At 41.4% G+C, this 14,765-nt stretch overlaps 1 protein-coding gene across 1 annotated transcript in view; it reads left to right on the forward strand.

Annotated features, from left to right (window-relative positions):
• Nucleotides 1-14,765, forward strand: part of ABCC3 (ATP binding cassette subfamily C member 3) — a 55,248-nt gene that overhangs the window by 35,457 nt on the left and 5,026 nt on the right. The window contains exons 12-26 of the mRNA XM_080394078.1: nucleotides 697-900; nucleotides 2,139-2,285; nucleotides 2,686-2,773; nucleotides 3,790-3,856; nucleotides 5,578-5,704; nucleotides 6,059-6,235; nucleotides 7,073-7,240; nucleotides 8,009-8,192; nucleotides 9,112-9,217; nucleotides 9,906-10,059; nucleotides 11,444-11,651; nucleotides 12,258-12,568; nucleotides 13,298-13,497; nucleotides 13,605-13,731; nucleotides 14,520-14,621. Of these exons, the coding sequence (XP_080250204.1) occupies nucleotides 697-900; nucleotides 2,139-2,285; nucleotides 2,686-2,773; nucleotides 3,790-3,856; nucleotides 5,578-5,704; nucleotides 6,059-6,235; nucleotides 7,073-7,240; nucleotides 8,009-8,192; nucleotides 9,112-9,217; nucleotides 9,906-10,059; nucleotides 11,444-11,651; nucleotides 12,258-12,568; nucleotides 13,298-13,497; nucleotides 13,605-13,731; nucleotides 14,520-14,621 (2,370 nt within the window). The remainder of the gene's footprint in view (nucleotides 1-696; nucleotides 901-2,138; nucleotides 2,286-2,685; nucleotides 2,774-3,789; nucleotides 3,857-5,577; nucleotides 5,705-6,058; nucleotides 6,236-7,072; nucleotides 7,241-8,008; nucleotides 8,193-9,111; nucleotides 9,218-9,905; nucleotides 10,060-11,443; nucleotides 11,652-12,257; nucleotides 12,569-13,297; nucleotides 13,498-13,604; nucleotides 13,732-14,519; nucleotides 14,622-14,765) is intronic.

Genomic DNA, 14,765 nt, shown 5'->3' on the forward strand with positions numbered 1-14,765 from the left:
CATTTAAGCACAGCATTAGTAACAGAGTGGTATTATTACATGCCTTAAAGAGACATTCAGACTTCCCATTAAATCTTTTGGATGCTGACTTTTTAGTATTAACAATTCTTTTCTCCCTTGCCTCATTAAAAGGTGTTCAGAGCTGCATAACTTGGTGTGCATGTGTGTATGAACACAATTTTCCATTTTGTCTATACAGCTGAGCAGGGATTTTTTTGAAAAAAAAATTCTAAAGTAGCTGAATGAAGCACTGTATTCTGATGTGTAGAAGAAAAAACCCCAAACAACCAGACCCTAGGAGCAACCACAATTTTCAAAGGATGCCCTAAGAAATACAACTATGCGTATCAGGGAAAAAAAATAATCTAAAGAGATCAAAGGAAGAAGTAGGGTAGTATTTTTGTAAAGTGCCTGAGTTTTTCTTTAAGGTGGTTTTGAAAATGTAGTCCTTAACAGTGGAGATGAGCAGAAAGCTTTTGTAATCTGCTTTTCAGCCATTTTCTTTGATTTCTGGTTTCTTTGGAGGTACAGACTTGCACAGTAATCTTCCTGATAACAGTCTGGCTTTCTTTAATTACCTTTTGCATCTGCTTTAGAAATAGCCCAAGGACCATCACAGCTGTGAGAAAACATGTTGAAAACTCTCTTATAGTCATTCCTGTGACAGTCTGTCTCCTGTGTTTACTAATAACCTAGGTGGAACAAATGCGATATAAAGACTCCCGCATTAAATTAATGAATGAGATTCTGGGTGGTATAAAGGTGCTGAAGCTGTATGCCTGGGAACCATCATTTTCAGAAAAAGTGTTGGAGATACGAAAGAATGAGCTGCGAGTTTTGAAAAAATCTGCCTATCTCAATTCTTTGTCCACCTTTGCATGGATCAGTGCACCATTCCTGGTAAATTGAATTTGCATGATTTTCCAAGCTGTACAAGCACATCCTTGAATGATAAGTGTGAGGCTTTCTGCTTGCTAAATGTACATAGGAATAAAATGTAAATACTTTTAAAAAAAAATTATTCACATGCTTTGAAGCAAAGTTCCTTGTTCTCTAGAGCCTTTTTGTTAATCGGTATTAAAGTATTTCTTGATAAAGCCTGCCAGTGGAAGCTGGGAATAGCTGTCTCGGGAGAATTTCCAACCACTTCAAAGTACTTCCCATAACAAATTGAAACTAGAATTTGAAGCCTCAGAGATATTTGTGAATAGCAAAAATAGCCAAAATAAAATTAATTGAGTCAGTCAGGACAATGTCTGTCTTAAGCTCTCAATTCTACCTTTCATGTTACAGTGCTCCGCTTGTTTTAGTGTGAGAGGGAGTCGTTAAATTACCCTGCAACCTAAAAAAAGACTGATTTAATGTAAAAAATAAAGCCCAAATGAAACATTGCCAATTCTGAAACGCTTTTTCCTGAGTTTTCTCTTTCCCTCTATTTTCCACTTCATTGCACTGTGATCCATTTTGCAGAAAGGGTTTTGGTTCTGGTGTATAAAAACATTGAGATAAGTGCTTTGTCAAAAGTATTCCTAGCCAACTGTTCTTGAGATCAAAGCCCCAACCCTGCAGAAATATTTTTAACGGCCTCAAGATCCTGCCTCTTTCATGTTTCCTTAACAATAATGCACTTCCTTAAGTACACATTCCCGTTCCTGCTCACCGTTAGTTAACTGCTTAGGATGGTTCCTCCGCAGTGGATGGTCCCTGCCACACACCAAACCAAGTAACTTGGATTTTACTCCCTTTCCTATTGATCAGTAAGTCTTGCTTGCTTAGCCTGCAGTTTATGATGGGAAAATTTGGTTAGGTGGAGCTGGAAATGCAGCCAAACCACAGCCAGATAACCGGTTCTCATTTTTATTTACCCAGGTTCTGTAGTTCACCTCCTGAATCACCTAGTTCAACTAAATGTAGCCATAGTAACCTGAAAGTTACTGTATTCCATGTGCCTTTTTTTTGTATCAACTTGTTCGCATGACTTGTCGTTCCCGAAGCATGTTGAAAAGGTCAGAAATGAAGAATTTGTCCACTTTTGTTGTTGATACGTTTATTTCAAAGATGCCTATCAGACCTGACTGCTTTTTAAAATGTCAAAATATTACATATGTCTCACAGTAAACTCGCTTTCTGGCTTTCAGGTAGCATTGACAACATTTGCTGTGTACGTGTCGGTGAATGAGAAGAACATCCTGGATGCAGAAAAGGCTTTTGTCTCCCTCTCCTTGTTTAATATCTTAAAGTTTCCCCTCAATATGCTTCCACAAGTCATTAGCAACATTGCGCAGGTAAGGACGGGCTGGTGTGTAACTTGTTTTGAACAACTTGAACAACAAGAACCCCAGATGTCCCTGGTTTCTGAAATAGAGATCCCTTGCATCTGCCTGTTAGCTGCTTTTCTAATATCCTTTCTCTGCTGCTGCCCTGTATTGGAAAGCCTGACGTCTTCTGAGTCAGCTTGTCTGTGTGAATTTTGCTTCACTCAGATGAGCTCAGCTTGGTCTGAGAAATTTCACAGATAGCAGCTTGTATTTCATCATGAGACTGATTGCAGGGACAGAATGAGTCACTGTTCAGGAAGCCTGTAGGGTGAAAGCTTAAGCCATTCTGCGTGCTTTCTTTTTCAGTAGTAAAAGCATTAAGACCCCGTTAAAAGAACGATGAAATAACGCCACGCTCTTTTCTTAGACAAGTGTTTCCTTAAAGAGAATTCAGCAGTTCCTGAGTCATGATGAACTTGATCCAAACTGTGTGGAAACAAAAGTGATTGCACCAGGTAAAGACATCAGCATATTTCTAAACTATTGTAATACAACAAACATCTTTCATTTGTTTTGCACTGGTTGTGTTATGAAAAAAAAGCAAAAAGAAAGTAACAGTCTTGGTTTGAAAAAAGAAAGAGGCTGCTGCTTTGAAAACTGTGTGTTTGTTGTTCAGGCTATGTAGAAATTAAAAAATTTTCTAACTATATTTTTGAGCTTTGAGCTGAGTTATTAGGCGTGAGTTTGCATCTGCAATGGATTGGATGCTAACAGCGCTGAATAATGAAGTGTATCCACTGACTAGGGACAGCAAGACCGACTCAAACCTTTTGCACTGCACAAATGCTCAGGAACATTGTAAACAGTTTTGATTTCTTCTGGTGGAAACAGCATCCCAAAACAAATAAGCAAATCAGGTGGTCTCAAAAAAAAAAAAAAAAGTGTTTTCTCATGTAATGCACTTTGGTGATTCAAAACTTTTGTGTGTGATGCTGTAGACGGAGGGGGAGGAGGGATGGCTGTGTGGCTGCCATGCGATTACTGTTATACACCACCCCACCAGGAGGTAAAGAAAGCCTGCAGATCTGTTAACTTTTGAGTGTGGCAAGCAAAAAGCTGCGCAGAGGCAAATTTAATCTTATACATTGAAGTCAACACCATGCAGTGGTCTCCTGATGACTTGAAAGTGGCTTCTTAAGCACAGTTGTGCACATGGTTGCATGAGGAATCTGAGCAACAGATGTTGGGACCAGCCTCACCGGGGCAGGGTGAAGCAGGACAGGGTTTCAGCTCCATAGGTCTGTAAGCTCACAGTCTATAGTTTAAGCTGTGAACAGTGATTTTCACGCTAAACAAGCCTGTCTTGTGACCCACAGTCATGAGACAGTGCTTCCCATGCCAGTAGAAAAGGGAACTGCGGTATACGTGAAACACCCGTAAATAACAATTGCTCTGTCTGCCAGTCTCTTAGCTGTGCTCTTCTGTATAATACATTTCCTGCCTTCTCTGTTGTTGTGTTTTTGTCATACAGGCCATGCTATCAGTGTAACAAATGGGACGTTCAGCTGGGGGAAGGAGCTTAAGCCATCTTTGAAAGAGTAAGGTTTCTTTCTTGCAATTGCAATACAGCATCTTCCTGGTTTCTGGCTCCTGAGAGGTCTGTTTGAAAGATGTCTAGTCGTATCTGCAGGCTCGCTTCTGGAAAAGGTTATTTCCATACATCACATGTATCTCTTCTGCTTTTAAAACATGGAGCTAATCATCATACCTTATGGTATTTAGGCTTTACAGAACAGTGCTGTAAGGCTTTAACTCCACAGCGACTAGCATTAGGCAGTTACCTATTCAAGGACAGAAAGGCTACATTCATTTCTTAAATAGACTTTTCTTTTTTTAACTGAAGCATTGGACAAATCAAATTGATCTGATGGATTATGAGGACAGTCAAGATATCTGGGTTTGGACTTGGGTGTGCTGACAGTGGTCTGTTCTTTTAAGTCTCGTGGCAGACTTAGCCCTGTGGTTGTAGATGGGCCATTTCCAGACTACGGAGGTGCATGTTTTGCTCATTTGCCTATTTGAATGACTAGAAATAAAATTTGCCTGGAAGCATATACTTCCTTAATGTTATGCTTTGCTGTCAGATCAAAATCACAGAAACCTGGTGAGTATTCTTAGAGCTCTCAGTCCAAGGAGCTCATGCTGCTGTGCTGAGTGTATTATATTAGCAGGTTTTACATGGATAACCTGCAAGCAATTCAAAGGAGCCAGTTTGGTTTCAGGCAACCAAATCTGCAGCCAGGTTGACTTTAGTGTTCTGGGGTTTATTTCAGAAAGAGCCAGGCATCTCCAGCTCAAATTGCTAGCCACCTGGGCCTAAAAATGACCTGGTAACTTCCTAAAGTAGCAGAAAGGCAAAAGTCAGCTAGGGGGAAAGAATAATGAAAGAAATAATTGTAGTGCTTTTGAGTTTTCCTGTTGTGAATGTTGATTTAAAAAAAAAACAAAAAAAACACACCACCAAACCAAACAAACAAAAAATCTCTGGCGGTGTTCAAAACATCAATTACCTGCTTGGTAAGAATCTGCATAAGAATTAGAGCCCTAGTTCTACATTAGGATTTGTGCAAACAGAAATTTGGTTTGATTTCATTAGTGAAAGGCACTGTGATGACAAAGAGACTGTGTCCATCAGTCATTTCCATATCAGTTTACCTTCAAATCCAGGACCTAAAGCAGTACCTTTAAGAAAATAGTGGGGAAAACAGTGTAGGATTTTAATTGGAAGTTTGGGTTTTCTGGTGTTGTTATGAACGCTATTTACTAGCACTGGAAATACAGTACTAAAGTGAAATTTTTTAGATGCTTGATGTTTGAACATTTTTAGATGTTTGAACATTTTTAGATGTTTAGATGGGATGTATTCACTCACCACTTTTGTACAATTGCTCTTGGTTTTAAAATCAAAACCCAAAAGACTTCTGGAAGATTGTCTGCTTTCAAAATGGTTGTTAACCATTTGATGTGCTGACGGACTGATATGACAGAGCAAAGGCTCTTGGAAGTCTTGCTACCAACCCTACTGCTTTAACAGCCAACAAGATAGATTAATGCTGGGTTTCCATTTACTTCTACAGTTCTGGTTTCAGTTGATTGTACATAAGAAAGGGAGAAGACCATTGACCAAGCTAGGCTTACTATATACAGTCAGGGAGAGGTCAGGCTTATTTGTCACTGTGTATTTCAGCCCTTGTTTAAAGACCCGTAATGTCTTTAGTAAACTAATGTTTAATTAATTTCCAGCCTGTTTCCTCCACAGTATAAATCTGTTGGTCCCCAGCGGTGCTTTGGTTGCCATTGTGGGCCATGTTGGCTGTGGGAAGTCTTCTCTGGTGTCTGCTCTCCTGGGTGAATTGGAAAAGCTGGAAGGAGAAGTGGCTGTGAAGGTTGGTATTGTTTAGGATGCAGTTTAATGATGGTATGGAAATGTGCTGCTCACTCTGCCATTGCTTATAATGCACATCAGGCTGGAGAGGGAATGCTGTTTGCCCCTACAGCAGCTTGTTTGCATGTTTATTTGGGTTTTGCCCACACCTGTTCAGTTGCATGAACATGACTTCAGTGGCATGAAACAACTTTCCTGATTCTATCAACTGTGCATTATCAATTAGCACACATCTATTATAATGGGAATGTATATCAAATAGGAGCTATATATACGTGCTGCAGATTTTAGAGTTGTAAGCATGAATTGCTGCTTGTTACAAGGCAGAGGTTTCCTTTCTCCTTCCTTGTTCTAGGGTTCTGTTGCTTATGTGCCTCAACAAGCCTGGATCCAGAATGCCACGCTGAAAGATAACATTTTGTTTGGCCAAGCTCCTAATGAACAAAAATACCAAAATGTCCTGGAGGCCTGTGCTTTAAAAACTGACCTGGAAGTGCTGCCAGGAGGAGATCGGACTGAGATAGGAGAGAAGGTAATTTTTTCTTTTTCCAGGTCAGAATGTGTTGGCAATTCCTGTTCTGGCTAAAGAGAGAATGCTGTAAAGCCAGCACTTGATTTGGTTTGATCATTACAATGGCATCCCTGCTACAGTCAATAGTGAAATATGTGGGGCAGTTTTGTGGAAGGCAGTTGGACTTAAAACTTGCTCCTAACTTTGTGTGTGTTTGTACTGTGATGCCTAATTGGACTTCTAGCCCTGGAAGATCATAGCATCCTCCATTTGTTGTCCAATTGTAAAAGTGCATCTGTCCAGAATACATAAAGTCCTTCCTTTTCCTGTAGTGATGAAAAGGGAGGGAACATATGGCGTACTTCAAGTAAAAAAGTGATATGATCATCCTTTAACACCTCATTTTAATGAGAAACTTTCACATCTGTGATTACCAACAAAGAAAATTTTTTTCCTAGGCCACTAAATTTGAGATAGATTTCATGAAATGGGGTGGATATGTGGATGTGTATGTAAGATGAGAGATGTGGAAGATGTTCCAGGTGCCACAGCCCTGCTTTGAATGTTTGCATTTTACATCCTGGTTGATGGTCTTCCTTTTTATAGTTCTGCATTTTAACAGCTCCCTTCAGGAGCTTATTAAGCAAGAGGCTTATTCTGTCTCCAGATTGCTGGGTGAGTGGAAGTTTGGCAGTGAACAGATTTAGAGGCGTTCTGTTCTTGTCTCTGGCTCTGAGCGGGTTATTCTCTTCAGCGTCTCATGTTTCAATTTAGCATCCCAGTGTTTGGGTGAGAGCCATGAAAAGTCATAGCTGCTGTTGTGTGATATGTTTTGTTCTCTCCTCTCTCTTTCTTCAGGGCATCAACCTCTCAGGTGGCCAGAGGCAGCGAGTGAGCCTCGCTCGTGCAGTGTATAGCAACTCTGACATTTACTTATTAGATGATCCTCTTTCTGCCGTGGACTCGCATGTTGCAAAGCACATCTTTGATAAAGTTATTGGTCCAGATGGGGTACTTAAAGGGAAAGTAAGCTGGCATTTAGATCCTCTTAAAAATGCACACAAACTGAGAAACACTGATGGGTGACAAGAAAACTATTTCACTGCCAAGGCTTGAGTGCCAAATCATTCCTGAATTTCTGTGTTTAATTGGCAATGTGGACACCTTTTCCCCAGAGCGTAGACTGTGGTGAGCTGCTATTCTGGCATCCCCAGAAGTGGTGTGATCTAGTCAGAACACGTAGAGGCAGAAACCTGGTCTGTCTTTTAAAATCCCTGCTGTGAGATCTCCAGAAAGAAGGCATTTGCAGAAACTTGTAAAGGTTTTCAGCTTGGTATTGCTTGTTGTTACTTGGAGGCAGTGCAGTGAGGAAGTTGTAACAGCTTACTGGTTTTACAGAGGTCTTTGGCAGTACGCAGCCAAAAAATCGCAATCTCTTTGCTTCCGCTTCTACTCTTGTTGTGATCTCGGACCGTATCAAAGCTCAAAAGGGAAGGGCAGCAAAGAAAATTAGCATAAGGGAAACAGCGAATGATAATTCAGTTGGTTTACTTCCCTGTATGGTTATATCAGCATGCAGGAAGAAGCATAGTGAGTTCATGTACATATTTCCAAGCTAACTGGGCTAACAAGGATGGCATATTTCCCCTGGCATTTCACCTTGACACGATAACTCACTCCTTGTCCTGAAAATGTGGTAGTGTTTGGCTTGCTGAGTAGTGTTAGTCCCCACAGTGACAACTGAAAGGTGGGGGGGGGGTGTATCTCTTTTTTTTTTTTTTTTTCCCTATCCAGACCCGAATTCTGGTGACCCATGGCATCAGCTTCCTGCCTCAGGTAGACCATATAGTTGTCCTGGTAGATGGCAAAATCTCGGAAATGGGATCTTACCAAGACCTTCTGAAACAAAACAAGGCTTTTGCAGAATTCCTGCGAAATTATGCACTTGATGAAGACATTGAAGAGGATGAACCAACAAGTACAGTATTGCTTTTTTGCTTTTTCTTAAAACATGTCTTCTACTGTCTGCCAGATTACAGATATTTTCTCTGTATAAAGCATCCCCTGCTTCTTCATGATAATCTGGCATTTGCCTTTCTGCACTACTGTGAAGATTATTGTCTATGGCCAGGTCTGTATTATTGCTAAATGTTTTCATGAATTTCTTTCAAACTTCATGTGGTTTGCCCCAGAAAAAAAGCAATTCTTGTCTTAGAAATTATTTTAAAATTGGGAATTTATTTTACAATTATCAAGGTCAAGCTCAGCAGGAAAATGGAGTAGCCAAGAACAAACTGGGCTTGCTATCAAAGGGGCTACCCACAGTCTGGTATTTTTTCTCTGTTTATATGTTGTTTTTTTCGTGTAGCAAAGTTCAAATGGCATTTTAATCTTGGGTTACTTTTCAGCTGGGTTTGATTCTGATAAAATGGTACAAGATTAAAGCATTTTGGTAAATGCTTCCTCTGTGTGACAGTGTTCCCACGCTCTTTGATTGCAGCATTGCTTCTCTCCAGACAGGCAGAGAGGAATGTGCATGACATCTTCTAGCAACAGCAGAGGCTTGCGGTAGTTCCTGACGTGACTCCCCCATCCCAAGATCATGCCTAGAGCATGCCCTATAAGTGAATTTAGCGAGAACCAACTATGACACTGTTGCTTAATGTTTCTGGTGCGTTAAAGGAATGTGATGTTTGCATTTGGCCACCCACCTGCCTCAAAATCTTTGCAATTTAGTTAGGAGTGATGCACAGAAGGGATGTAAGCAAAACTACGGGCGAGTTTATACACTATCATTTTCCTGCTGCGGTATTGATTTTCTTGCTTTGTATAGGTGCCTTTTTCTGTGCTTTCTGCTTTATTCAGCAGAAAATCTGAGGTGTGGTCTTGTCTTGCAGTGCTGGAGGAGGAAGAAGTCCTGCTAGCTGAAGACACCCTCAGCATCCACACTGATCTGGCAGATAATGAACCAGTGACGAATGAGGTCCGCAAACAGTTTCTTAGGTAAACATGAGGTTCACGTGTTTATAGTCCACGTCTGGGGTGAAACGCATCTAAAAGATGTTAGCCACATGCCTTTCAGTCTGGGCTTTAGTTTCCGTAGTTTTCTCTTATAAATAAATCGCTTTAGTGTCCTTTTGAAAATAAATGTGGAGCAATATGCGAAGAAGACCAAACATCTATTCCCGCAATCCTCTGTATAATCTGAATGGAACCAATTTCTTAGAGCAATGCTGTGATTCTCAGGTAACACCACTGAATGTGTTCACCCACACAACACTAAACTGCTACCAGCTGTGTGACAAATAAACCCTTTGCATTGCCCCTTTCTGTTGGGAACCTTGCAAATCTTTAATGGTTTTCAAAACCATACCCATAGATGCTGTCCAGCTACTGTTGATAGGAAAACAAAGCAGCTCAGGCGTTAGCTTTGAAATGTCTGTCGTGGGGTGAAGACTTTACAAGGCTTCATCGAAGAGCCCAAGCCCTGCCACAGCCTTTGTTAGGCTCTGTATTGCTGGCATCACTGAGCACCCAGAGGGGTGGGACAAGCACCCGTAGCTGTGAGTGAGGCTGGCATGGAAACTCGGCAGAAGAGCTGGGAATAAGTCCAGTCTGCTGCATCCCACTTTTCCTTTAGCACTGCCACAATATGCCCTTTTTCTCCTAATAACTCTTTTGTTTTAACTAGGCAGCTTAGTGTAATATCTTCTGAGGGAGGAGAATGTCCCAACAAAATGTCAACCAAACGAAGAGTCTGTGAAAAGAAGCCAGCAGAGCCTCCTCTGCCAAGAAAAAATCTTAACGAGAAACTTATTCAGGCTGAAACCACTGAAACGGGAACGGTATGGTTTGATTTCCTCCTCCCTTTTTCTACCTTTTTCTTTTCTGTTTTTTAAAAAATAATTTTTATTTTTACATTTGATCCAGTTCTGTTAAATGTGTTGTGTTAATCACGACTGCAGGCCTGAAGCATTAATCTGGTGGCCACTGATCGTTCAGATTTGGGATTTTGGCAGAGGTTTCTGCACCTGGCAAGGGCTGTCTACTTAGGGAAAAAAGCAAAAAAAAAAAAAAAAAATCTCTTGCAGCTCCTGCCACAGTCACCTGATACCGCATAGCACTGCTCTCTGTCAGCCCTGCCCTTGCACTGCAGAGCTTTCAGCACTGTGAAGTTTTTAAACTGTTTGGCTGCTGTCGAGTCCAGCTGCAGCACTGGCGATGTGATGATCCACAGCAGCGGGTCACGCGAGCCAGCTGCCTGCGGTGTGCCAGCGGGCCTGGTCTGCCTAGGCGATACCTGCCGGCCCATCTTCGAGAGCATTTTATGCTTATAGGCACAGGAGGGGCTGTACTCTTCCTGAGCAGGGCCAGGGGGTGAAATGGGAACAGGGGAAAGGAGAAGACAAGGGGGGAAAAAAGGGAAGATGGGAATACAAAAGTAAAAGAAAGGGCCAGAAAGGAGCAGCAGGTGGAATAGAAGCAGGAAGGTTTAAAGCCCCTTCCCTCCACTTCGGAAGGCTCAGTGTGTACTGTTTAGTCTGATGTATGTGGTCCATGGCACAGACAAGTAATTAACTGTTTCTGTGGATTATTTTAGCTTTCAAAGTCCCTAATCAACAACACTTGTTCATTTAATTATTCCTTCTAATGCTTTTTTAGAGACTGAGTTTTGTCCTGAGTCTCTGCCTTTTTGCACTACTTTAACAATAGCATCTTTACTCTTTGCCCCAAGCATCATGTGTTTATGTTCCTGTTGGGGTGCACTAGCATTTGGTACCTCATTTAAGCTGCTGTAAAGACACTGGAATGGAAGCATATTCAGCACTTTCCCTTAAATTAGACCATCTAAAGTAGCCCTGAGCTTGATATGCCTGCCAAGTTGCTTCTTTTGCCTGGAAAACTTGGCTCCTTTTCTTGTTACCCATCCTTTGCTGCTATTTGATCAGCCTCTTTTTTTTTTTTCTTTTTTCTCTGGCATAGTATTAACAACTAAAACAAAACTACAGTTCCTCAAAATGGAGGAAAGGAGTATTTTGGAGAAATTTCTGACTTGTTTTGAAAGTCATTGCCCTGTCCTGGGGCTCAGGGAGAGGAACTGTTCTCGGTGCTGTGTTAGAGTTTGGGCAGTTTTGAACTTAGCAGTGACTAAGAACTTTCTTCTCTTATTCTGTCTGAACTCCTGATTGCCTGAGTGGTACAAACCAGCTTTGGCGTGTCATTTTGCAGGTGAAGCTAACAGTGTTCTGGCAGTATGTGAAGGCTGTCAGCCCTGTCATTTCTTCAGTGATCTGTTTCCTATATTGCTGTCAAAACGCTGCCGCCATCGGGGCCAACGTGTGGCTCAGTGACTGGACCAACGAGCCGGTGGTAAATGGGACTCAGCACAACACAGCCATGCGCATCGGAGTCTATGCAGCCTTGGGCCTCTTGCAGGGTGAGACCAGACAAAGCCACGATGTCTCAATGTTTAGCAAAGAGGAATTAGGTGGGAAAGCCATGGCACCAATTTCTGGTGGGCCAAAATTGCCCCCCCAAATCCTATCCTAAGCAAGAGAGGTAGTGCAATCTGAAGCTACGGAATTTGAGCTCAGCTCCACGCTTTTGGGGTTGAACAGGTGACATGAAAGCTTGAGAAAGGTAAATGGGAGAGAAAGCATTTAAACAGGTGCAAAAGAGACTGAAGGGTTGGGGTGAAGTGGTAGCATTAGGTCTTTGTGGAGGTTTGTGGAAAGCAGAGGGAAAACGGTTGTGCATCTGTCTTAGGTGGACAGTATGGTGAAACCCTACAGGACATGTTCCTGGGCCTTAGACAGCAGTGACCACAATACCGTAGTGCTAATGTGCATGGTAAGAGAAGGGTGGACAGGGAATACCGTAAAGCAAAAAAACCCTTGTAGCACGACAGAAACTGCCAAGAGTCAAAGAGCTGCAAATGGTCAGTGCAAATGCAAATGCAAAACAAATGCGATGTTCAGTGCAAAAAAACAAATGCAAAGAGCATCACATTCAGTGGTTAACACATCTCCTCTTTACCTGTTAGGCCTCATAGTACTCATCTGCTCCTTCACCCTGGCCATGGGAGGCATTAATGCAGCCCGGACGCTCCACGCCGCTCTGCTGGAGAACAAATTTCACACCCCACAGTCCTTCTACGACACCACTCCAACCGGCCGAATCATCAACCGCTTTTCGAAGGACATCTACGTGATTGATGAAGTAATCCCACCGACCATCTTGATGTTCCTTGGAACGTTCTTCACCTCTTTATCAACGATGATTGTAATTATAGCAAGTACTCCGCTCTTCGCTGTCGTTATAGTTCCACTGGCAATTCTGTACTTCTTTGTTCAGGTAACTGGAAAAATGCCCGACTACCATTGCAATGACTCTTATTCCATTGTTCATGTTTCTTTTTAGGAAAAGTAACAGGAATTTTGGGGAAAATTGAAATATCTAAAGTAAACCACATGTTTACATAAATTATTTACTTCTCGCAGAAAAAGAAATGTCCTGTGAGATGTAGTCATGAAATAAATAGGCGTAAACTTTTTTTGCTTTTAAGTAATAACAAATAAGCTTACTGCTAGAGGTAGAGCTGCAGTGCGCCTCAGTATACTGAAGCATGTATATATTTGTATATATTTGGCATATAGACAAGATCTTAAGGTGCTGAGAAGTTAAAATGGTGAAAATAGAAAGCATCAATTTTATTGACTTCTAAGCAAAAATGAAGCTTATTTTATAGATGGTAAATAGAGACCTGAAAATGGAGGTGCAAATTCATGTTTCATATTCAAGGAAAATGAGGCTCCTAAAAATGGATTAATTTTTTTAGGGTGTATTAACTAAATTTAAAGGGAGACAGATAAATTTAACTTATAGAAATTGCAGTTACCCAGTCCTTGTGGAATGAAGCAAAGATAACTTTCTTGAAATACTTCTTAATTATAGAGAATAATTTGGAGAGCTGAAGTATATCAGTAGCCGTCTTCTTTAAATCCTTCACTTAAAAAATGCTTCGCTGTTAATTAAAAGAGAAAGTATTTCATGTATCCTTCAATTTTCTCCAAAAAATGGCAGCGATTCTACGTAGCTACCTCCCGCCAGCTGAAGCGTCTGGAGTCTGTGAGCAGATCTCCCGTCTACTCACACTTCTCAGAAACAGTATCAGGGGCCAGTGTCATCAGAGCCTATAGAAGAGTGAAGTCCTTTGTGGACATCAGTGATTTGAAGATGGATGAAAATCAGAAGAGTTACTATCCTGGCATAGTATCCAACAGGTAAAAAAAAGGGATGTAACTCTTGTTTCCACTTAGATAATCCTGTGTTTGCATAAGTGGTCCAAGCCACCATTTACTGCTCTGCTTACGTCTGCCTTTTTTACCAGGTGGCTGGGCATTCGAGTTGAATTTGTGGGGAACTGCATTGTTCTTTTTGCTGCCCTTTTTGCTGTGATTGGTAAAAACAGCCTAAACGCCGGTTTGGTAGGACTTTCAGTATCTTATGCATTACAGGTATGTACTACAGCTTTCTGTTCATTGATGGGTTTGCGTTTTTGTAGATGGTATTGGATATATTAGCAATAATTTAAGTGCTTGTTGAAGCTGAAGTTCATAAGGAAATAATAAAAATGAGTTGTGGGGTGTCTGGAAACAGTAGAGAATTACACTGAATGCTGACAGACATCAGCAAGCTCATGTGCAGTAGGACTTCAGGGCACTTTGGGAGGATCGAGGTTGTGCTGCACCCCGGTATCAGCAGCAGCAGCAGCACGCAGGATGCTCAGGAAGTGTCAGGTGCACCCACCACAAACAGGTCATTTGAACAGCATGGGCTTAAGATGTCCTGCATCATAGCTGCTACAGAACACATCAGTGTGTCCAGGCAATCCTAGGCAGATCAGTAGGATTCATAAATAGGCAAGATAAACTATACTCACCCAAGCTGTGTACAGTTTATCAGATTTAATGACCTCACTATTGCCAGAAGCTTTTTAGGTACAGTGTGCAGGATTGCTGTCAGCAGTTTTCAGTGAGACCCATGACTAGGGGAATGACTTGCAATCAACTTTTGTTGCCATTTGTTAAATCACCGTGGGAGGCATATGCTTCTCCATGTGAGCACCTGATTATCTGTAGACTTCTTGTCCCAGTAACTGTATTAACGTCAATGCTAAGGTAATTATTCCATTTGTAATGTTAATGTGAATCTGTGTCTTAATAGCAGCGTCTGGTTTTGTTGTTGTTATTATTAAACCTGTTGTTCATCTGTGGGTGACATTTTGTTCCTTTTCTGCGCCAAGGTGACCTTGTCTCTGAATTGGATGGTCCGAATGACTTCTGAACTTGAAACTAACATTGTGGCTGTTGAAAGAATAAAAGAGTATTCAGAAACTGAAACAGAGGTCAGCTACCAAGCATCAAGCATGCCCACCAACAACCGTGGAGAAATTTTAATGCACATATTTACATGGTCTTTCTTTAGACTCCTGAGAGACAGTTCCTGCTCTGAGAGTGTTATTATTTAACCTGAACAAATGTCACACTCT

Source organism: Falco punctatus (genome assembly GCF_963210335.1).
Source record: "Falco punctatus genome assembly, chromosome: 1".
NCBI lineage: Eukaryota > Metazoa > Chordata > Aves > Falconiformes > Falconidae > Falco > Falco punctatus.